This window comes from Narcine bancroftii, chromosome 4, assembly GCF_036971445.1.
Source record: "Narcine bancroftii isolate sNarBan1 chromosome 4, sNarBan1.hap1, whole genome shotgun sequence".
In the NCBI taxonomy this organism is placed as follows: domain Eukaryota; kingdom Metazoa; phylum Chordata; class Chondrichthyes; order Torpediniformes; family Narcinidae; genus Narcine; species Narcine bancroftii.
Genome location: NC_091472.1, coordinates 266,788,195 through 266,812,260, shown reverse-complemented (window position 1 = coordinate 266,812,260; position 24,066 = coordinate 266,788,195). Strand labels below are relative to the sequence as shown.

General features: G+C 39.9%; 1 protein-coding gene across 3 annotated transcripts in view; it reads left to right on the top strand.

The window, feature by feature from the left end:
- LOC138761938 (protein mono-ADP-ribosyltransferase PARP14-like) overlaps positions 1-24,066 on the top strand; it is an 84,450-nt gene that overhangs the window by 18,553 nt on the left and 41,831 nt on the right. For all 3 annotated transcript variants that reach the window (XM_069934948.1, XM_069934947.1, XM_069934946.1), the window contains exons 3-14: positions 3,736-3,932; positions 8,887-8,941; positions 9,194-9,346; positions 10,634-10,882; positions 11,043-11,279; positions 13,057-14,573; positions 17,482-17,533; positions 19,179-19,310; positions 21,634-21,696; positions 21,801-21,974; positions 22,082-22,266; positions 22,378-22,422. In XM_069934948.1, the coding sequence (XP_069791049.1) occupies positions 3,736-3,932; positions 8,887-8,941; positions 9,194-9,346; positions 10,634-10,882; positions 11,043-11,279; positions 13,057-14,573; positions 17,482-17,533; positions 19,179-19,310; positions 21,634-21,696; positions 21,801-21,974; positions 22,082-22,266; positions 22,378-22,422 (3,059 nt within the window). The remainder of the gene's footprint in view (positions 1-3,735; positions 3,933-8,886; positions 8,942-9,193; positions 9,347-10,633; positions 10,883-11,042; positions 11,280-13,056; positions 14,574-17,481; positions 17,534-19,178; positions 19,311-21,633; positions 21,697-21,800; positions 21,975-22,081; positions 22,267-22,377; positions 22,423-24,066) is intronic.

The following is a 24,066-nucleotide window of genomic DNA, read 5'->3' as shown; positions in this document are numbered from 1 at the left end:
ATCGACCTTCCTTGCATGCCGTAATCATTCTGTGAAAGAGTCATAGAGAGATACATCATGGAACCGTGCCCTATGGTCCACTGAGATCCTACATTATTCCCATTTTTAAAAAAAATCCTCAACAAGCATCCTGAGTTTCTGAGGCTCTTTTGAAGTAGCGAGAGAGAGATACTAGCATCCAAAAAGCCATTATGATGTGGTAGGAGGTTTAGGAGGTCAATGAAGGAAAGAAACATCTCATTGCATTGTTAGAAAATTATTATTAATCTTGCTCACTACATTCATGAAGGGTTCCATACTAAGCATCTCCATTACTCACTTTAAAATAATCTTTATTATCAATAACAAGCACACCCTTGATTGTTAGATTCAAATCTATGTACAGTACTTGCCACAGGGAATTGAAAACTTGATGATCCTGCAGAAAGAACAACATCTGATATAGAACATAAAGGCATGTACTTGTTTTGAAGTGGTAGAACAATTTGCATAAAGAATACAGTAGGAATTTTAGTCAAATCTACACCGCTCGTGTGGGAAATTGAAGTTTAAAAAGGCATTGAAATCACCCTTCTCTTCAATTACTTCTTCGACCTACTTGTTCTTGCATGTTTCTGGATATCCCAACAAAGTAGCAGTGGACTTCTTGAGTCACTACTGGACCTCTGTTGCAGGAGCTCTGACAACTGTGCTTGATTAGGTATTTCATCTCGAATTGGAACAAAGAGTGGTGGGCTAGTGCAGCATGTAGAGCTGCTACATCATGGATCGAGTGAACTGGGTTCACTTCTGACCTTCAGAGCCTGGGTCCTCTGGCTTCGTTTCACATTCCTAGCATGTCCTGACAGCTTAATAAGATTCCGTAAATTCCCTCAAAGAATAGATAAAGTGGTAAAAACAATAATAAGGGATGTGTGAGTGATACTAACTTGCAATAAGGAGAAAATAAGACAGATGGGATTGCCCTGTTTTGGACTGGCGTGGGTCTGTTGACCTGTATTGTAATGTTGGGTTGAATTATCTTGCTAATTTTTATTTGATACTAAAGTTGGTTGCAGGATGTGGCATTGCAATCTGTCGATAGCTCACTTTACTTCAGCAGGATGGTGCTCAAGAAAGTAGTAGCTCATGACTCGCATTCGGTTTCAGTGCTGCCTTTGCCAGTTAGTTTGGTTTTGCACAGTATCTTCCTGTCAGCCAAACATCAAGTGCAGGGCCTTCTACAGTGCCGGTTAGACCTGTATGAACAAAGCAGCCGTTATCGTGACAAATCAGATCGAGGGAAGACAAAGTTTTTGAATCTGAAAGATCAGATGGAATTTTAAATTCCCTATAAAATCAGAGAGCAAAATAAAAAGAGTAGATTGAGACAGAGAATGGGATTAAAGTGGCAGGAATAATAAGTAAAACAAAGAAAAAAAAAATTTGCTGGAGGAAGTCAGTAGGTCGAGCAGTCTTAAGTGGGAGAGAAGAATTGTTGAAGTTTCGGGTCGGAACTCTTCAGCAAGCTGGCTTCTTCTGTGATTTGTGCTGCTCTCCAGATCTTCAAATGTAATTTGACCAGTTTTCACAAAGACATGTCAATCCTCAGTAGAGAACTTGTGTTTGCCACCAACATCACCGTCCTGATGAAAGGTTCCAACCCAAATACAGTAAAGCCCCTGTTATCGGGAATTCAAGCGACTGGCAAGAAAAAAAAATCAATGAAAATAAATGGGTTAAAGAGATGGCATGGATAGCATAGCAGTTAGTGCAAAGGTGTTACAGTGCTAGTGACCTGGGTTCGAATCCATCACTGTCTGTAAGGAGTTTTTACCTTCTCCCTGTGTCTGTATGGATTTCTTCTAAGTGCTCTGGTTTCCCAGTGTATGGGACTTGTAGGTCAATTGGGTGTAATTGAGCAGCACAGGCTTGTGGGCCAAAGGGCCTATTACCATGCTGTATGATTAAATTTTTAAAATACACGTTTAAAATTCACATGCCTCACTGCTATTTCCCCAATCACGCAACACACAATCTCAAGCAACCAGAAAATTCACTTATCCGGCATCTAACAATCCAATAGGTGCAGGATACCAAGGATTTTACTGTATGTCAAGAGTTCTTTCTCCCACTGATGCTATTTGACCCACTGGGTTCCTCCGGCAAATTGTTTCATGCTTCAGATTTTATCACCTGTGGAGTCCAGGAATCTGGATTCAATGCTGAACTCAGGTGCTGCGTTTGCAGTGTTCATTCCTTCTGTCTATAGCCCTTCTTACACTGAGATCATGCAGTACTGCCGTAAAGAAGGCCCATCAATTAGCCGGCTTTGCTAGTTTACAGTGAACCAAACAACACAAAGCATAATGTAGTTCAGTGCTGTGACTACCTCTGCTGCCGGCTTAAAGGCAGGACTACAATGGCACCCCCAATCTGTATTCTTACCTTTTACGCAAAATGACATGGCATATTATTCCCAACTTGAAAAGGCTGTGTACAAGAGGCTTGTGATTACGTGGATTTTTATTGGAATCTTGAATCCCAAAGATATACAATTTGATTATTTAACTAGTTTAAATTACCCCATGATAATGTAGGGAAGTGGTAAAAGATTCAGAAAAGGGAGAAAAAGTTGAATAATTACAGAGAAGTAAGGGGACAGGGTGGAGCAGAACTGATGGGATTGTATTGCTGAAAGCTAGAAGAGACCCAATAGGCCAAATGGCCTATCTTCGCATTGTAACAAATCTACTGGAATGAGATTCCACATTTTTACAGTAAAATTTTGCAGATGAAGATAATGATTGAAACATGCTTATTATGTGGGAATTAAAGATGAATAGGAACCTGCAACTTTTTGGACAGACTTTATTCCAACAAATTGTGTGTTGAGAGAGGCCATAAGATAACATTTTCCAAAGCTTTTGGAGGAGAAGAGTACAGGTTACTTGTACATAATGAGTACTGACAATGAATTCAACCGCAGGGTGTCAGTTTGCTCTTTGCTGGATGTGAACTGAGGTTTTTAATCATTATTGCATCGGTGTTCATCCAAGGCAATCACCAGCATTCTATCATTTTCCTATTTTAAGCCTTTAGAGGGGTCGGTTAGGCAAGCAACGATATTACAGCGCCAGCGACCTGATTCAAATTCAGTGCTATCTGTAAGGAATTTGTGCATTCTCCCTGTGTCTGTGTTTCCTTTGGGTGCACCAGTTTCCTCCCACTCTCCAAAACATGTCTACAGATGGTAGGTCAATTGGTGTATTGGATGGCATGGGCTCCTGGGCTGGAGTGGCCTATTACCACTCTGTACCTCAAAATTTAAAAAAGATGTTGCAGAGTTGCTTCTCTTTGGCCTGTTTTCAAGATTATGATGTAATTATTTCAATTAAATTGTTGGTCACTGTTAATATCAATAATGTGGTTCCTAAAGAAACTGGTGGGCTGCTGTTCAGAAGAGGGAAAGATGCTGGGTATTATCTAGCTTGAGGTGCCCATTTCCTAACAGGATTATTACTTCTACTTGGTAAATGAAACATGGATTGTATTTGGGTCTTGATGTAGCCTAATTAAAAATAATGCAACTATAGTAAGAAAACTCTGCAAACTGATTCTAATGGCTAAATGCAACAAAAAATGGGTAATCTGCGTTTTAACATTAGTCACAGGAAGCTCCCAGCCAATCGTGAAAGAATTATTTTTGTCAAATTCTGAACAAAAATTATTAATTTTTTTTTCCTGTGTTATCAGTGCAGAAAGAAGTTGCAAAGAAGGAATTCCATATGGTGCAGTTATTAGATCCAAAGCCAATCCAACTTCAGGTTTCAATCTATAAGGAGGACATTGGTAGAGAAAGTTCTCTGAACTCCACTGGTGTCAACAGAGAATCAGCGACTGGGCAAAGCCAACTGTTGACCAGTTTAGACCACCTGAGTAAACCTGAACAGGTAATTCATCTCTTCTTCATTTGGATCATCAGAACTGTACTATTTTTCATTGACTTTGTTTTACAAAGGAGATGAATTTTGAGGCAAATGTTTCTTATTTGCTTGAAACATACCTGTTATGTCTCTGTGCTACTTGGGAGGCTTCAAATAACAGAAGAGACTTTTAGTTACTTATGCCTGCCACCATCTCAGGAGACTGTTTACACACACATATACATATACCCAACATTGGTGCTCTACAGTTACTACAGTGAGAAGGGTGTACTCTTACACAGTTATAAAATAGTTCACATTATCCTGACTATATAGCATCCTTCCTTCTCAAGATAATGAAAAATTTGGTGTTCTTTATCACTTTCTTTCCAGAGCAACTTAAGTAACTGAACTTGTACACTAATTTATTTACACAACTATTTTTAAATAGTTCTTGTAGATATCGCACTGGCGGCAGTGTGTTCCTTCACGATCTAGCGGATTTGGCTGTGACCATTGGGCTCTGTGTTGCTGGTACACGTGGAGGTGATGTAACTTGTTGTGCTTCACCTGACAACTGCTGTGTTGATGTTTCGGTATTAGTGGTTGTGGTCTCTTCACTTGATATTGGTGTTGCAGGCTTTGCTGGTATTAAAGCTTTCTGCTTCATCACATCTTGTGTCGGCCAGATGTGAATTCTCTTCATCCTCAGCTGATAGCCAGAGTCTGTCTCGACAATGTATGATCTCATTCTCTGATAACTTTTGCTGGGGTCCATGTTTTTAAACATCAGTTCTTGAATGTGCACATACTGCCCTCTGAAGCATTCTGGTAACGTTTGTTCATGTTTGTTATAATGCTGGCACCTTTCTTCTTGCATATCAGCCAGTCTTCTTGGTTTCCTCCTGGTCTTCTAGAGGATGTATATTGCTTGGCAGAGTTGTTTTGCATCTCCTACCATTTAGAAGTTCTGCCGGGATCTTCATGTCAGCCCTTAAAGGTATTGCTCATAATGATAGAAGATCTAGGTCTGGGTCAAACCCATATGTTGCAACCAGTTTTCTGAATTATTGTGTCATGAACTGTGATCCATTGTCACATATTCCTTGTTCAGCAAAGAGTGTTCTCATTTCTGAGGTGATAGTTGACACTCTCCGGTCTTTCACCCCTTTGACGAATGGAAACAGTAGTAACAGGCTACTATTAAATACCACTCTTGATTCTCAGTGAACAATTCTGCTCCCACTGTATGCCATAACCTGGAAGGTATTTCTGTGGAAATAATTTCCTCTTTTTGTTGTGTGTTTCTGTTGATGCTTTTGGATATCTTCTTCGTCTGGATCTCATAATTGACGGAGATCAACTACAATTCCTGGCAGCTATCCAGACCTAGAATTGCTGGTCCGTCTGCATCTACCACATTGAATGTACAGTGGTTGTTCTTTCCTTTATGGTAGCCATTGATCTTAGCTCTCCCTAGCTGCTTGATCATGGGTATACCATAGGCCATTAATGTGACATTTGCTGTTTCTAATGCACTTCTTTTGGATACCTTTTTATTATGTTCTCTGGGAATATCTGGCGATAGTCTGTGTGGAAGGACATTGCATTGTGATCCAGTATCCATCTTTACCTTTAGGTTAAGTATCATTGGATTGTTCTCTGTGTGCAACTCGCTTCCTTTTTTCATCTCACCCAACATCTCGTGAAGGTGTATGGATTCTATGTCCAGTATCTGGGTGTCGGAGTCCTCATTTTTGTTTCCTTTTGTGGTGGATCTTCTTGTCTTTTTTCTTCACTGGTATCATTGTTTTCTTCATACCAGATTTGAACATCTTCACCCAGTGGTTTGCTTTACCGCAGGCTCTACATTCAGAACCATATGCGGGGCCTTCGATGATCAAAGGAGCGTTGTCTGCTGCACTTCCTGCAGATCTTGGGGGTTTGCACTTTTCCGATTGTGTACTTTAGAGCATCAGCCCTTCTTACTCTTTGCTGTGGGCGGGTCTGCATAGATAGGATTTCATTTGTATCCTCATGGCTTTGAAGCCTCTGGCTGTGCCCATAGCTTCAGCCAGCTTCAAGCTCTCCTTCCCTATAAGAGACTTTTGCATTTAGGATGGACACTCCCCCATATTAGTTGATCAACTAATCTTTCCTCTATATTGTAAATCTGCTTTTTGCAGCAACAATTTTTAGTCTAGTGAGGAAATTATCCACAGTCTCATCAGTCTCTTGCATTAATCCTTGAAATTCATAGCGTTTAATTCTATGATTAGACCCGAATTCAAGGTGAGAAGCAAACTTTGCAAATATCTGCTCTGGATCATTTTTTTCCACTTCTATAAGCTCTCAGCTATTAAATAAGTCAAGGCCTTGCACCCCATCCAAAGAAGTATGTAACTGACCTTCTCCTCTACTATTGCATATTTAAAATAGCTTTTGAATGCTAAATTGTACTTCTGCTGAAACCTTTTAAATGATCCAACAATGTCTTCAGCCTCCCAGTCCATCACTGAGTGAACTGCTGTTGCTCCAACCATTTTTTTAGTAATGTTTTCTCTCTTCTTCCCCTGCGTATTTCAGTAACTTACAATTAATTGTATGGCTTTATTCTTCTTATACCACTGCCACCATGTTGTGTCTCTGGAGTTACTTGGGAGGCTTCTTAAATATGCAAGATTAAAATAACAGAAGAGGCTTTTATTGATGTCTTCCACCACCTCAGGAGACTGTTCGCACACACACCCATGCACGCTCCACAGTGGTGCACTACAGTTACTACAGTGAGAATGGTGTATTCTTGCGCAGTTAGAAAATAGTTCACATTATCCTTACTATATAACAATGCCTAAATGTAAAATTGTACATAAAGTGGATCTCAGAAGTTGAACCATTCTGTTGAAAAATACCACCACCATTTGTGCTAGGTTCTATAATCCCTTTAGCTTGAAGCCATTTAATTTCTGTTCTAGTGAAGGCTCTATCCCTAGGGCTGTATTGCCTGCTTTTGGTGGTGATTGGCTTGCAGTTGGGGATAAGGTTCATGAACAGGGGTGGCAGTGGGACCCGGTGGGTGGACAAACCGCAGGTCATGTGCAATGGGTGGACTTCGGGTTGTTGATTGGCTGTATTGGGAGGGGAGGGTGGGCGGTTTAAAAATTGGTAGTTGCAGACCATGAGGGAGAGGTGAGGCCTGTCATTTTCCATTAGGACACTCTTGAGTTGGCATTGAAAGTCCAGTCCCAATGTGACTGATGCGCAGAGCTGTGGCATAATGAAGAGTTTAAAATTTTTGTATTTAGTGCCACACATGGTCAACATCATGGTGCAGCTGCTGTGGATCTCGGTCGAGTGTGATCTGGAGGCCAAAGAGTCTTTGCGCTTAGCTGGGATCATGGCGAGGGAGTTTCACCGTATTGTAACCGGTGTATGAAGCTCTCTGTGCTCCTGGTGTCAAACAGACAGTTTGTAACACAATCATTTACCTCCATGTCCATCATGGATCTGGCTAGCTGATGCAAGCTGTTCTGGTACAGGATGATGGAGGCCAACATCTAGACGCTGTCTAATTCATTGCTGCTGCACTAGCTTGGTGGCACCCTCCAAGATGGTTGCCCTCATGGCATGCACATGCTGCTATTCCTTGCTACCAAAAGTGGTGCCATCCCAGATTATCCTCCCTAAGGTCCCGCTGAGCTTTTCCCCCCCCCCCCCACCCCAGATTGGAAGTGACAAGGTCCAAGATGGCAATGGCTTCCACCTGCATGCGGCACTGCTGGAGGAAGGTTTGGACCTACATACCCTTTTGAAGTTCCCTTCCTGCAGCTGGAAGAAGTCACATCTCTGGCCGGGCAGCTCCTACATGGATGCTTCCGTGGTCATAGAAGTGCCACTTCAGGTTCTCGATGACGACGACTTGGAATTCTGCTTCCCAAGATGGTGGTGCCCATACTCCCCATGTGGCAGTCATGCTGCCAGAGGAGAGGACCTCTGCATTTTGCTGCACTGTTTCAAGTGATTTGGACAGGTCCATAACTTCCTGCAGGCTCTGATTGCCCTTTTACAGAGTCTGGTGGATGTGATCTGACCTGAAGCTGTCTTGGATCAGCTCTCCAAGTGGACTGCAGCAAAAGCTTCTCTGCAGCCACAGGCTTGCCCCACCTTGCACAGAACCCATATATACTCGTCCACTGACTCAACAGGCGCTTGTCTGCTATGATCCACAAAATACCTGGCTCTGCAGGAGCTCCAAAGCAGCTGTGTAAGTACTGCAGTCTCTGAAGAGCAGGTTCTGTTTATCATTTTCACTCTGCGTTGTTTTGTCTTATGAAGGTGTTGAGGCAGTGCAGCCACTGATCGAATTTTGCGGTGGTCTCTGGAGGTTTGGGGTCACTCCCTTGTTTATTCACCCATATTGTCTTGTCTGTGGCTCAAAAGTATGGTGATTAAATTGATACGATATCAATGACTCCTGTCAGACTAGAAGTTGTGATTAAATAGCTTTACTCGCCATAAACTGCAAGCTCGTCTCCCATGTTGCTGGCAGGTAGGTACTGAGGGAGAGTTTGGGTGCAACCACCTTAGTGCGAATTCTGAGGGGAGAAGTCACAGGTGCAGGGGTGGGCCAGCCCATACATTTGTATTAGACAGCACTAACAATTACACAGCGGTTCCACCACATCCACTGACAGGAAGGAAAATCATTTATGATTTTGTTACTGCTCTCAGTATCAAGAAGTGGCAGAAATCTATTATTTGCTCCCTCACATTTCTACAAATCTGATGCAAATGGTATGATATCCGTTGTGATCAAATCATAACATGAGTATGTGCTACTGCATTCAAAGGAAATGGAGAAAAAAAAATAAAAGATTGAATAAAAGTGAAATGATTATTTTCATTTGTCTTGTGTTTGTTTTAATTTCATTCTCATTTAAATTGGCTAGAACATTACTTTCATTCTGCCTTCAATATGTAGGGGCAGCCAAACACCGTTCCAATTCAAGAATCCCCACTTCTACATCAGGAATCAGGTACTGGCTTTTTTTAAAAAAACAGTCGGAAGTGTAGCTGGCCATGAATCGGTATGTGACTTGAGAAAATCAATCCCTTGTATAATGATGATAAGGTAAAAATAAAAATTTCTGTTAATGAGTTTGCTGACTTTGTACCAGTGTTATGCATCAATCTTTTCTCACTATGTATGTATTATTATATCAAAATTTAATAAAAATATTGAAAAAGAAAAGAAAAGAATTCCCTAAATGCATCTTTTCCTCTTTCAGCTTCCGAATATTCATCCAACCAGTTGCTAGTGAGCAGCGATGGTCCAGTTGATACAGTGATTGTTGCAATGTTTTTTGAAAAAATTTCACCAGACGTGGTCATTTCTGGAAAGAATGAAAACTCTTGGATTTTAACCTGCCCTAGTCACAATGGTAATTATTCAAATCATTTACTGCATCATTTTAAGAGAAAGAACGCATTGTGAGAATTCAAAAATAGAGCACTGCTTTCCATGATTGCCCTTTGCCTTGTATGACATTCCTTTACCATGTAGCATCTGCTGTGGCAGGACTACCGAATAAAGAGATGCCCACAAAGGGTGAGGGTGGACCAAAGAATGACTTTATTGGTTTGAATTTGCCTCGTCTCCGCAGTGGCCTGCCCACTTGCGGTGACGTACCCTCCGGCTTACGGAAGTGACGTCATCGTGTCATGGTGTCACTCTCTGGCTGGCTGCTACGTGGAAATGAAGGGCTCCTTAACCTGCACGTGACGCTAGGCGTGGGCTCCCCTTCACTGCCATCTTGAACCAGCTGCGTGTTGCGGTGATTCAGCCTGTTTACTCACACGGTTGCTTGGCCCGCTACACCACCTCCCCCCCCCCCCCCCCCAGAATTGCTGCCGCTCTCTGAGTGGTCTGACTTACAGTCTGTAGGAGGTCTACATCTGTGCTTGACCCGGTGGTCTGGGGCCAGAAGGTTGAAGTCCAGGTATGTGACTTTGAGACGGTCAACTATGAATCTGTCCTGTCAGCTACCAATGTCCAATGTGAACACCATACCGTCTCTCTGCAGTACCTTGAAGGGACTTTTGTATGGGCACTGTAGGGGGGGTCTCTTGCTGTCCTCTGCGTACGAAAACATAGTGAGTGAATTGCAGATCTGCTGGAACGTGACTGGGTGGCGAGCAGTCTCTGGGTGGGGGTTGGGAAAGGTTGTCCACCCTCTTGTTTTCTCAGCCTGTGCAGGACATCTAACGCACTGGTCTGCAGGCCAGTGATGTTGAAATGTAGGTCCCGTGAGATGGACAGCGGTGCTCTGTACACCATCTCCACGGACGATGCTGGCAGGTCCTCCTTTGGTGCCGTGCAGATCTTGAGCAGTACCCACGGGAGCTCGTCCTTCCAGTTTGGCCCGGTCTGTAAGGCTTCCAACCCGGACTTCAGGTGACGGTGGTAGTGTTCGACCAGTCCGTTTTGCTTGGAGATGGTAGGCCGTCATATGGTGGACCTGGCTGCTGCAGAATTTTGCCAGGTTAGGCCAGAGGGAGGAGGTGAACTGCGCTCCTCTCTCCTATGTGATGTGGATCAACTTCATATTCATTTATATTCTTTATTATTATCACGGTTATTTTGCAGAAGCAATTAAGTTGCACAATTTCTGAACAGCAGTAATCACACATTTGTCTGATAATCTTACCATTCTTGTTTATAATTACAGACCTTAAAAAAATCATTTCACAAGAGCAGTATACGGTTGCTGGCAGCATTCTGAACGTGCAATTATACAATAAATGTAAAGAAGATGAAAAGTATGAATCCCGAACGTTTATTCTGAAAGGTTTTGATGGTATTTCGAGGTTGGAGCATATTTCTCTTTACATTGATAGCCTCAGCAATAGTGCAGAGCATAATATTGAACCGTTGCAAGATGGTACATCTGTGGTGGTCACATTTAAAACTAACATAGGTCAGCATTTTATACTTTACTCCTTTTCATTTATTGTTGACTGATGATATTTGGTTACATGCAAGTGTGCTGGACTGATTGATACGAGGAATTAAATGAAATTATATTAGTGCACCTGGATCCAGTAATAAGAAATGTATCCCTATTTGCTATTTTTTAGATGATGATTCTTTTGTGTGGGATTGTTGTCAGAAAGCATTTGAAGACAATACCATCATTGCACATCGTCTGAGGAAGACTGATTCTGTGAAGGTAGAAGGACTTCATCCTGACACAAATGAAGATTTGCTGGACTTGTACTTTTCAAACACCAATCGCAGTGGTGGTGGAGAAATTAAAGAAATTCATATCAAAGCAGATGAAAGAACAGCTGTTTTATGCTTTTGTAATCCTGAAGGTATGGTAGTTCAGCTCTTCCAAAAAAGTTTATTTGTATTTCAAGAATTTACATGCAAATTTTAATTAACACTCCTGCCAGTTATCTTTCTCAGCAAAGTATTAAACATTTACATTTCCTAGTGCAATAAAACCCTTGGTATCTGGAATTTAAGCAACCAGCAAAAAATCAAGGAAATTTTAAAAGTTAAAAAAATGAAGATAAAATAATAGTTTAAAAATATTTAAGTTTAAAATTGTAAAAGTAAATGTTCCCTGAAGTAGCACATTAACCTTTGGTGAAGATGGGAGCAAATATTCAGCCAACAGATTGTCTTGGCCATACTTTGCTCATTGCAGCTGTTTGAAAGAAATTGTGTGAAACAGCCATGGTGTCGCCCAGAATGATCCTGCTCACCACTGGGTGACTCTCTTAAAGTGTTTCCTTTTTCCTGATTAGCAAGAGTCACCTCCGTCAGAGACTTTATCTATAAACTGGGGGTGGGGGGGGGTGGGGGGGGGGTTAATTATCTATAATGTTATTGTTCATCTTTCAGGCGAATCCATCGAGAGGGAGGAACCTGCAGATGGAGACAGTTAAATGTTTTCAAAGAATGTGACTAAAAATAAAGTTAAATGCTTTAACATTTATATATTCATGCAAGTGAACTTTGTTCAGTGTTTGTACAGTAGGTGTATTAGATAGTCATGGTAAGAATAAGTCTCAAGCAACCCGAAAAAACACTTATCCAATCTCCATAGGTGCCAGATACCAGGGATTTTTACTGTATCTGTCTCTGAGCTGCATCAATTCAGAAATTAAAATGTTTCTGAGGGAAAGGCATACAAGGTCACTTTTCCTGATTTCTAACTTGTTGCACTCCAAAATTTTCATAGACAGATTGATTTAAAATCAGGAAAATTTGCTTTATTATTCTTTTCACATGGAAACTTCCTATCTGCAAGATGGAAAGATGATCAATCATTCCCCTGAAATTGATTGAACAGGCACAGAGAGATAATAACTAGCAGGGCCAGGACTAAGGAATGCAGGAACAATATTTGTGGGATTATTCAACCAAGGGTCCAGAATTGATAATTTATCCAGAAGACCTTTTTATCAATAAAAAAAATGTCAAAACATTTGCAATCGTTATTTTTATAAATGGCCTTATCGAATGGTGAATATTTTGACATCAGTTAGTGTTGCTACCTTACAACTCCAACACTGATCTGCAGTGCATATTTTGCCGCTAATTGGGTTGTCTCCTCTGATTTCTTCCTTCATTCTAAAGATGTGCCGGTGGGTTGAACAGCCATGGTAAATTGCTTTGTGTGGAATGAAGTTAGGAATATCGAGGAGGGGGGTTAGGTATGGGCGTTGATGGTTATGTGAGAGAGAATAGATCAGAGGGAAACAAAGGGGAGAATGGCCCTGAAGTGAATGTTCTGAGAGATGGCATAGACTCAGTAGGCTGAATTAAAAAAAAAACCCACAAGATCTAAAGGCACACCAAAACATGTAGCATGTTGAGCTTCATTCAATAAAATCACAGCTGATCTGACCGTGGACTCCGCTCCACTAACCCACTCTTAACTCTATTTAAAAATCTATTGAAATACATGTAATGAGACTACCTCTACTGCTTCTTTGAGCAGAGAATTCCACAGATTCACTACTCTCTGGAAGAAGTTGTTACTCCGTATCTCAAAATTTCATATTTATCTGCACAAAGCGATACAAAGAATAGATCTACCACTTAACTGCAATGTTCTGACTTTTAATTTTTTTTTTACAGTGGTAAGAACAGTTCTGGAAAGGCAACATTTCTTAAAGAATTCTCAGCTGACTGTTGGTCGCTATTACCCTGATCAACACCTATCGTTGTATGGAACTGATGGTCTGAAAGTCAAACATCCTGAACAATGCAGCATTTATTTCAATCCCTCACTTTTAAACTTTCTCCGGACTAATATGCATCTCTATAATCATGAGTTAGAACAAATTACAAAGGATTTATATTGTAACATTGAAATTTCTCCAAATTCAAAGCAAATAAATCTGAAACCATCTTTGGATGCAAATGTATTGTGGTGGTACAAGATTGCCGATAATTGGAAGAAAAATGCAACAGAGGCAGTTCAGAAATTTATGGCGAGGTTTCATTTCAAAGTCTTTCCCCTAGAGCAAGACTTGTGGGAAAGAGTACAATTAAAAAGCAAACAACTAGTATTACCTGGCTTGGATGTAATTCACCTTCCAATGGAGAACAAGATTGTTGTGGTTGGAAAAGAAGGCTATGTTTTAGATGCTTCCAGAAAGTTACAAGACATACTGATACAGGCAAAGGAAAAATTAGAAAAAGAAAGGAACACCATTGAAGAGGAGATTCCATTGGAGAGTTTTGAAGAGTTGGAGTTCCTTCAAACTAATGTAAAAGATGTTCTTTCCTTTGTGGAAACAACTACCAAAAATGCTCCCCCTTTATTAAAACTGAAAGGAATGAGAAATAGAGTTGAGCATGCTCACAAAATCATCAACTATTTTCGTTCCCAGCTGGAAAAGAAGCCTCTTAATCTATCTAACCACATGAAAGATTTTATAAAAACTCTAGATCTCAAAACATTTGTGCAAGCTCATTTTGTTCAAAATAACCTTAAGGCCACACTAATAGTTGGAGAGGCTGTTGAACTCTTGGCTATCAAGACAGATGTAAAGAAAGTGGAAGATGAGATAAAGAATCTGTTTCAAGAAGAGACAGTTGACATCATTCCAGTGCAAATTCAAGTCACCCAGGATGACAAATGGACAAGGTTCCTTGATGATTTGAAATCTCGACACAAATCAAGCTGCAAAATTGTGGAAGGGAAGAATCCAACTTCCATAATAATTGTTGGATTTTCAAACAATGTTTCAGATGCTGCAAAAGCACTAAAAAGTTACTTAAATAAAAAGCAGATCACCATGAAGTTTATTTCTGCACAAGCGATTGAAGTGGACTATATGGCAAATTTCTTGATTCTCCCAGAAGAACCTGATGTCAAGATCAAAGGAGTTACCATTGAATTTATTAAGGCACCTAGTTCAGGTTTAAAAGTAATTGGTAGAGCAGAGCAAATTGATGAGGCAGTGTCTGCTATTAAAGATAAATTATCACAAGTTTGTAAACAAACTTTCACTTACAGCAATGCAGGAGAGTCCATTGTCCTCACTAAGCAAAACGATGCCCTCCAAGCCAAGGCTAGAAGTCGTAAGTGTATGTTGTTAATTAAAACCAAAGAAGATTTGCAGACTGAGACAAGCATTCCAAAGTATGTAAGTTCGCAAATGTTTTTAATCTTGTAATCATTGAACTAAAATTTAGATTCTGTTTAGAATTCATTGCCTTTCCAGAAACTAAATCACAGAACCAAGCCCCTCAACCTACTGAATTTGTGCTTATTATCTGGCACCCACATACACTAATTGCATTTTATTTTTGGCACTTTCTGGTCAACTTCCCTCAGGTTCTACCTTTCACCAACACGCTAGCCGAAATTTACAGTAGCCTATTAGGTTGCATGCCTTTGGAGAAAACTCGTATTCAAATGAAACTCGCATGGTCACCGGATGAATGTACAAACTCTCTTAAATTCAGGATTCTACTTGGGTTTATGATATCGTGAGGCACTATTGTCTTCTCAGCTGATGAGTCTGTACTCTTTTATATTGAACACTAAGTGAAGAACTGACAAAAGGCACAGAATATACTCTGGGCAGGAAACCTAAATGTCTGTGAATGGGAATAGCTTGGTAGCACCAATGGTCAAGCTGTTTGAGACCTGAAGAAGAGGGCTACAGACTGAATCTATGAGAGGCAATAAATGGACTAAAGTGAGATAAAATTCTCTTGGGGCAAGAAAAGTAAATTGCTGCTTCTCATTTGTAGTGATCCAGATTCAACCCTGATCTCCAGTGCTCTGTGTGGAGTTCATGTGGGACTGTAAATTGCCCCTAAAGTGTAGAGAGAGATAGGATTGGAGGTGGGGAGGGATTGATGGTAATTAGGGGAAAATAAACTGGAATTACTTCATGATTAGGGTTGATGGGTTCTTGATAGGCGATTATAGTCTCATTGGGATGAAGAGTTTGTTTCTGTTAGACTTCAAAACTCTCAATAACACTAGGATGGGGAGAATGAACGAACTCCTTACAGATTCCATACTGTCTGTAAGGAGTTTGTATATTCTTCCTGTGTCCGCGTGGTTTTCCTCCGGGTGTTCTGGTTTCATCCCATCCTTCAAAATGTACTGGGGTCACTTGGTGAAATTGGGTCGTGTTGGCTCATGGACTGAAGTGGCCTGTTACAGTGCTGCATGTCTAAATTTAAAAATAGAGGCAAGTGAGGGTGATCAATTCAATTCACTTGGTGTAATATCAAGCAATGGCTGAGAACCCTGCTTGCAGTAAAGGAAACAGACAACATCCCAGCTAAAATAGTAAAAACATAACGATGGAAAAATATATTAGGTCAAACTGTGTACTTTATATAGCAAAGATAAAGATACATAACCAACATTTTGGGCTTGAGCCCTTCATCAAGGTATGATCAAAATGTAGGCAGATAGGGAGCAGTGAGAGAGAATCCCACAGAACTTCCTTCAAAGAGCAAAGGAGAACTTCTTCATGGGTAGGCATTCCTCAAAGAGATTTCAGTGTTTTGCAGTAGATGTGGTAAAACACAAAAGTCCTCAGACTCCATGGTTGAATATAGTTACCAGAAAGAGTCTGTAGTAGGTAATAAATGGACCTAAATGAGAGTGAAACTTCTCTCAGGGCAGAATAGCAGCATAGCTTTTAAAGCCACTGCTTCACATCTGCAGTGATCCAGATTCAGCTCTGATCTCAAGTGCTGTATGTGTGGAGTTCATATTGGCCACTGTAAATTGCTTCTAATGTGATGACCTGTGCACCAGGATTTTCCTTGTGTGCCTATTGCTCAGTGTACTGCCTCCTTGAGAAAGGACATTGAAGAGCAGGTCAAACTGCAGATGCTATAAATTTAAATGAAATACTGGAAATATCCAACTGGTCAGGGAGCATGTCTGAAAAGAGAAACGTTGTCCTTGTATTACCAGCACCAATGTGTCTCAGAATTTGATCAAACACATGGATTGATTAAAAGGTGAAATAGAAATTCTGTATTTCCTTCTTAAAATATATATTGACACTTTAACATAGGAATTGAATTGGTTTTCCTTTTAAAGCTCATTATTAGGGAAATAAAAAAATCAGAAAATATTGAAAATACTTAACAGGTTGAACAACATCTACAGAGAATAAAACCAGGTTTTGTGCAGGAAGGAGAAGAACAGGTCCTGGACAAACTTGGGTATCAGACGCAGGGTGGCAGATAATCAGGGAATGGAGTGTCAAGAGTGGGTGTCAGTCTTTGTATATGGATGATAGATAATACAAACACTGGATAACTGTGACAACATTTAAATGATGATAATATTTTCATTATAGAATCAATAGAAGCTTATTATTCAAAAGAGTAAATGTTATATATAGTATTTAATCAGATATTAACAAGTAGAACAATTTCTCACAAAATATTATCATTGCTAATAGTATTAGGGGATTGTGTTCAAGAGCCTTTACGTACTGTTACAACTCCATAAGACTCGGTTAGACTTGGAATATTGTGTTCAATTCTGGTCGCCTCATCACAGGAAGGATGTGGAAGCTTTGAAGAGGGTGCACAGGAGATTTGCCAGGATATTGCCTGGATTGAAAAACTTGCCTTATGAAGCAAGATTCACAGAGCTAGAGCTTTTCTCTTTGAAGCAAAGAAGGGTGATTTAACAGAGCTCTAACAGGGTGATTTAACAGAGAGGAATAGGGTGGACAGCCAGCAGCTTTTAGCAAATACCAGAAGACATCTGTTTAAGATGAGGAGAGGAAAGTTCAGGGGTAAGTTTTACACAGAGTTGTGGGTGGCTGGAATGCATTGCTGAGAGTGGTGGAGGCTGGTATGATTGAGACATTTAAAAGACTCAGGCACGTGGATGAAAGAAAAATAGAGGGTTATGGGAGTGAGTTAGGGAAGGTTTAGATTGTTGAGTAGGTTTATATAGGTCGGTACAACATCTTGGGCAAAAAGGGCTGAACTATGTTGAAATGTTCTGTTTTTAAAAGATGATGATTCACGTTTTTAATGCAAATTTCTTTTGAATATTAGGTTAGTAAACAAGCTGATAAAGACCTTACGCTGCCTGTACCATTGGCTCAAGGTAAATATGCTGTAGATGTAGAGATATATATTTAATTTATACACAATAATGTTTTGTGCTGTGTGATAAACTGTTTTGCATATTTGCATCTGTTTTCAAAAATAACTTAGTTACCCTCACACAACTTGCCAAGAATAACTAGACTTGCAGTCTTCACAAGCAGAGTTCTACTCAAGTTACCCCTACTCTCCCAGTCAAGATGGCTCCTGCCTAAAAGCATGTCAGAAATGGCAAAGGACTTCAAGGCTCAATTGGCTAAGCTCTTTAATGTCAGCTTCTGTTTTTTTTTTAAACTTGGATATCCACAATTCTAACTTTTGGTTATCGCTGCTTTAAGTTTCCTGTTTCTACAAAAGTTACTTCAAAGGCTGATCTGCTAGTTCCTGGTAACAACCAATCGGGTCAGTTCACTCTTATTTATAATTTACCTCATAGAGAAATGAACAATCTGAAAAATGATACAACCAGCTCCATCTTTATTACAACCTTAAAATAAGCTGTCAGAAACACAAAATTACACAAAATCTAGTGTTAATGACCAGAACACCAGGGGAAAACTTGTACAGACGCAGGGAGAACATACATACTCTTTACAGACAGTAGCAAATTCGAACCTGGGTTGCTGGAGCTGTAATAATATCATGTCAACCATTACACTAACCATTTCTCTGAACTGAACTCCCTTTGTCATGAGCTTCACCCAATTTAGAAGAAACTCAGCAAGTGTAATCCTAATTAACTACTTTTAATGAGCCTGCCACCTGAATTGGCAAGATGCACTCATGCCCAACAGTAGGTCCTGGAAATCATTTACCATGGTGACCGACTACATGGAATGGGAATTCTTTGCAGTTATTTTCAGGATTAGTTCCTCTGGCCTCTTTGATGATATAAATGGTATAAATTCAGTTAAGGTACATTATTTTCTCTGACTAAGTTCATGGATATAAATTGTTATGTGAATTTTTTTTCCCAGCCCATCCAAATGGGACTCTGTGTGTGAGTGTGTGGATTTTGCATATTGTTCCCACAACATTGGGTTGGTGCTGGATGCTTCAGATTCCTGCCATATTCCAAAAGTTAATTGTCTACTGTAAATTACTCCTTAGTGTAGATAAATTACAAAATAATCAAGGGTATGTGAAGTAGCACAAGTTGTGTGGGTACAGGGAAATAAGATGGGGTATAGGATGCATAAAAGTTGGCATGGATTCAGTGGATCAAATGGCCTCCTCCTGTGGCGTAAAATGTAAGTGTAACTCAATGATCATTTGAATGCTCAATCTGGGTCATTGAGAACCTGCTACCAGATGATAGTAGCATTTAAGTGAGGTGTGGATTGCACACACACCTGTATTACAATTGTTCCATGCTTTTCAAACCTTCAAACTCTGTAAATATTGTGGAAAAATTGTAAAATCTAAGATTAGGTCTGAAAAAATAATTATCGAGCTAAATCATATATTTCTTTGTTTGAGGTACAGTTAAAATGTTCAAGGGCATGTGGACAGATACTTGAATTAGAATGGTGTCGAAGGATATGGCCTAATTCAAGCAAATGGGATAAGCATCAATAAGCATCACATGGCAAAAGTTTCTATGTTGTACAGTTCTGTGACTAAACTATATTTTGATCTCTCTGCAGTATCTAAACTACAATCAGGCCCAACTGTACAAGTAGGTCATGTAACAGTGGAATTGAAAAAGGGTGATATCACTCAAGAAAGAACTGATGTCATAGTGAATTCGACAAACAGCACTTTGAATTCAAATTCCGGTAGGTGGAGAAAATAGCATCCGCATTGAAAATATCAAACCAAATGGGCAACTTTCCATGATATGGAGTAGTTTTATCCTTAATAGAATTTTGATATACATGAAACTTTTTTCGCAAAGTCCAGTTCAGTCATCCTAAGATCTAAGCAGATTGGAAGCACACTTACCATAAACTGCTGGGGTACTCTTTTTAAAAAGTGTAAATCACAGTCAGACTAGCTTTTTTTAAAAAAAAAAAATCAAGTAATATGATATTGTGGGTTACTTGTGTGTCAACTTATTAGGAGTGCAAAAAAAAAGTCAGGTACGTTAACTTTTTCTGACTTCCCATGAGAGCAGAGGTGAATCAGGAGAGCTGTTAAGGTCAAGCTCCTGTCAAGATACTGCTCAGTACCATTCAAACAGACTTTATTCGAATAGCACTCACAGGTATGTGCAGTCTGTGGTGTTGGGTAGACAAGGTCACCTCACTAAGACTGTTTGGTCTCATTCAAAGAACACAGTCACAGGATACAATATTTAAGGCATTTTCCTGCTGACAAAATGGATAACATTTCTCTGAAGGTATTGCTACAGCTTGTGTTTTACATTTTGCATATCCTCTTCCTAAAGACAGGGAAATGATGTTGGTCATTTAATCTCATGTACCAGTTATAATTAAGAACTTCCTTCTGGTATACAAAGAATTAATAGAAGTCTGGAAGGATTGCTCACAGTACTGATCAGTATCTATTCTCTGGCTTTCTTATTTCTGGTTTCCAATTTCCATATGTATATGGATATTCTTAAAATTGACAATGGTGCCCAACACTTCAAAGCAGAAACAATGCCATTCAGGGAATGAGTGGTGCTGGATGCTTTTTGCAGCCTTTAGATCGCTGTCTGGAATGTCCTTGGTTTCTCTCCTCTCTGTCTCTCCCTTTTTTTTTCTCTCTCTCTCTCTCTCTCTCTCTCTCTCTCAGCTTTACTGGCAAAGTCTGTGTGATGGTTTCTTCATCATAATCCCCGTAACTAGATATTCTGTAGCGAATATTCTACAGAGCTTGAGTGTTTTTCTGAGGGAAAATTTTGATCCCCTCCACTACGGGCTTCTGCCCACTTCCCTCAGCTATAATGCAGTCATAAAGTCCCAATGAAAATGGAAATCAAGAGTGTATAATTGACAATCAATTTAGTGTCAATTAAAATTGCATACTTCCTTTACCATCCCAGAAATATTTAGTCCCTCATCTTTGATTATATATTATTACCATTAATTATTATTAATTGTTAAAATCTTAAGTATTGGAAAGCATAGAATTGTAATTTTCAGGCTGTAAGATCATGTAGAAAATATGGTATTGTTATAAATTGCAGCAATGAAGAACGTAAAAGCAGAAAATGAAAAGATTTGCTGGAGATTGAAAATTACAAATGAGGGAAGGATGTTTCCTATATTTTGATATATGATTTTAATTTAAAAAAAACCCTTAAGTCACAAACATTGTAAGCTATACTCAATAGACTAAAGAAAGGCACTGCACTCTTCAAAGGCTCAGACTTCCAGAACTAATCACTTGTAGCTTCAAAACTAATTCATTATCAATTGCTATACACTATTACACAAATAAAATTACATCCCATGCTTTACCTCACCCTCAGAATAATGCTGTTGCCTTTCATTTGATTATATTTAATTTCCAATAATAGTTATAATTGTAAGTACTGGGAAACACACCAAACAATTTTAGTCATGTAGCTTAATACAACCTGACTACCCCAACCATAATGAGTGAAACACAATAAGCTGCAGATGCTGTGATTGTAGTACACACACCAAAATGCTGGAGGAACTCTGCTGGTCTTTTCAGCATCTTTTCGAGACAAAGCTTTATTGCCAACGTTTTGGGCCTAAGCCCTTCTTCAAGGAAAAGAAGCCTGAAACATTGGCAATATTGCTTTGTCTCCAATAGATGCTGAAAAGACCAGCATTTCGGTGTGTTTACTACCCCAAACCATGATAGATGTGTCTATCTATTGCACAATTGAAAGAGTACTTTTTTTTGCATAACTGCAATTGTGAATATTTAACATTTTATCCTTTTAAATTTGTATTATTGTTATCTTTGGATTGTATTAATTTGATGTATAACTTTTTGAATGTATGTTTTAGGCAGCAAACAAGAATTTCATTGAGTCTGTACATGGTAATTATATATGTGACAATAAACCTCTATACAATTATTCAGTGAGATTGAAGTGTATCACGATCAAAAATCAAAGTAAGTATAATTCCCAGGGTAGCAAATGGCTTGTTTAATCCTTGATTTTTTTAAAAACTGCAGGTGTCTCTGGTGCAATACTTAAAGCAGCAGGCAGTTCTGTAGAGAAGGAATGCACATCTCAAGGTATTGACACCTCTCATTGTCACCTGTTTCTAAAAGTGCACTTTGAGGATGCAAGAGTATAAAACCCCTAACAGGGCTAAAATTTCAAACAATTTATTTCCTAGGATCTCAACCAAATGGCAGTGTTGTAGTCACCAGTGGTGGTCAACTTCCATGTCAGTATATAGTACATGTGGTAAATGTGACCTCAGCTTCCATCACAGTGTCTGTAAGCAAGGTCCTTGAGGAATGTGAACAGCTGAATATCACTGCTGCAGCCTTCCCAGCCATGGGGACAGGTAAACCTTCTCCCTTCTGAGCCGTTTTGCAACTTGTTCTGTGATCTTGTGTTTAGTCTGGTATGGCTCTTTAGAATTTTATTAACGTCTAGTTGGAATTTGTTCAGGAAAATGTGGAACCAGCGGTGAAACTGCCATCAACGCAATCTTCACTGGATTGGAGAATTACTTTTTGAACGTTACATCATCGAACATGAAAAACATATCCATTGTTGCTTTTGAACAACATATATATGATTGTTTTGCCGACTTTTTCGATAAAAGGAAATTGAGCTCCAGTGCTAGCGCAACGGTAATCTGAATAGTACAAAGCTTCAATTTTTACCAGTTATTTCTTTTTAGAATGACACGTTAAAAGGAACCAGTTACTTAACTCTTCTATTTTTTGCTTTTGTTGTTTCAGCAAACTAAGACAGTAGTCACCACATCAAGCTTGTTCCTTGATTCAGTAAGATCATAACAAATTTGAATTCTCATAATCTCCATTACCTTAAATGCATTCAGCAAGCATAATGTATTCATACCAGAATTAAGCATTAGTTAATTGTACTAATTTCTTCTATTCTTAATGGGATTTTTTTATTATGTGAATTTCCTGACTTTGATGTTAGAGTGGTAAGGTGGATGAGCTTACTGAGTAAATTTTTTGCTTAACTTTAAGGGTGAGTAATGGAGGCTGCAGTTAGGGTCGTCCAGTGCTCCAGTTGTGGGATGTGGGAGGTCATGAACAGTTGGTCTGTCTCTGATGGCTACACCTGCAAAATGTATAACAAGCTGCAGCTCCTGAGAGACTGTGTTAGGGAATTGGAGCTGCATGAATTACAGATCATTCTGGAGGCGGAGGCAGTGATAGATAGGAGCTTCAAGGAGGCAGTCACCCGGAGTCAGCAGGAATCTGATACCTGGGTGAATGTTTGTAGGGGGAAGAGACAGAGAGAGCTCGGCACCTCTTTGGCGGCCCCCATCAACAACAAGTATTTAGATACTGTTTTAGATACCGTTGATGGGGCCCAAGCGACCAGGGCGAAGCTGTAATGGTCAAGTCTCTGGCACTGAGACAAGACCCTCACTCAGAAAGGAAGGAGGAAAAAGAGGAGGGCAGTTGTGATGGGGGATTCAATAGTTCGGGGGACTGATAGGAGGTTTTGTGGGAGATTGTTTGTTGCCTCTCTGTTGCCAGGGTCCAAGTTATCTCCGATCAAATTCTCCCAAAACTCAGGAGGGAGGGTGAGCAGTCTGATGTCATGGTCCATGTGGGGACCAATGACGTGGGCAGGAAGAGTGAGGTGGTTCAGAAAGGTGAGTTTAAGGAGTTAGGAGCTAAGTTAAAGGACATCACCTCCAGGATAGCAATCTACCAGTGCCACGTGCGGGTGAGTTTCGGAATAGTAAGATGGTGAGGATCAACATGTGACTGCAGGTGTGGTGCAGGGATGAGGGTTTCAGATTTATTGACAATTGGGCAGTTTTCCAAGGAAGGTGAGACCTGTTCCAACTAGATGGTTTGCATCTGAACTGGAGGGGCACAAATATTCTTGCAGGTAAGTTTGCTGGAGAGGCAAAGGTGCATTTAAACTAGATAAGGGGGAGGGGAACCTGAATGTAGGAATAGTTGTCGGGGAGAAGGAAGAAAAAGAAAATAGTAAGGTTGTTGACACTGTTTGTGATAAGCAGAAAGTTAGAGGTAGAGAAGATCTTAAATGTGTTTAATGCTAGGAGCATTGTAAGAAAGGAAGATGATCTTAAAATATGGATTGATATTTCGAAATACAATGTTATAGCTATTAGTGAGATGTGGTTGCAGGAGGGAGGTATTGACAGTTAAATATTCCTGGATTTCGTTGCTCCAGGTGTGATAGAATGGGAGGGACAAGAGGTGGAGTTGTTGCATTGCTTGTCAGAGAAAATATTATTGCAGTGCTTTGGCAGATTAGATTAGAGGGCTTGTCTAAGGAGGCTATCTGGGTGGAATTGAGGAATGGGAAGGGAAAATTAATGCTTATAGGAGTGTATTATAGAACATCTAATGGGGAGTGAGAATTTGAGGAGAAAATTTGTAATGGGACTGCAGATATGTGCAGTAACACAGGGT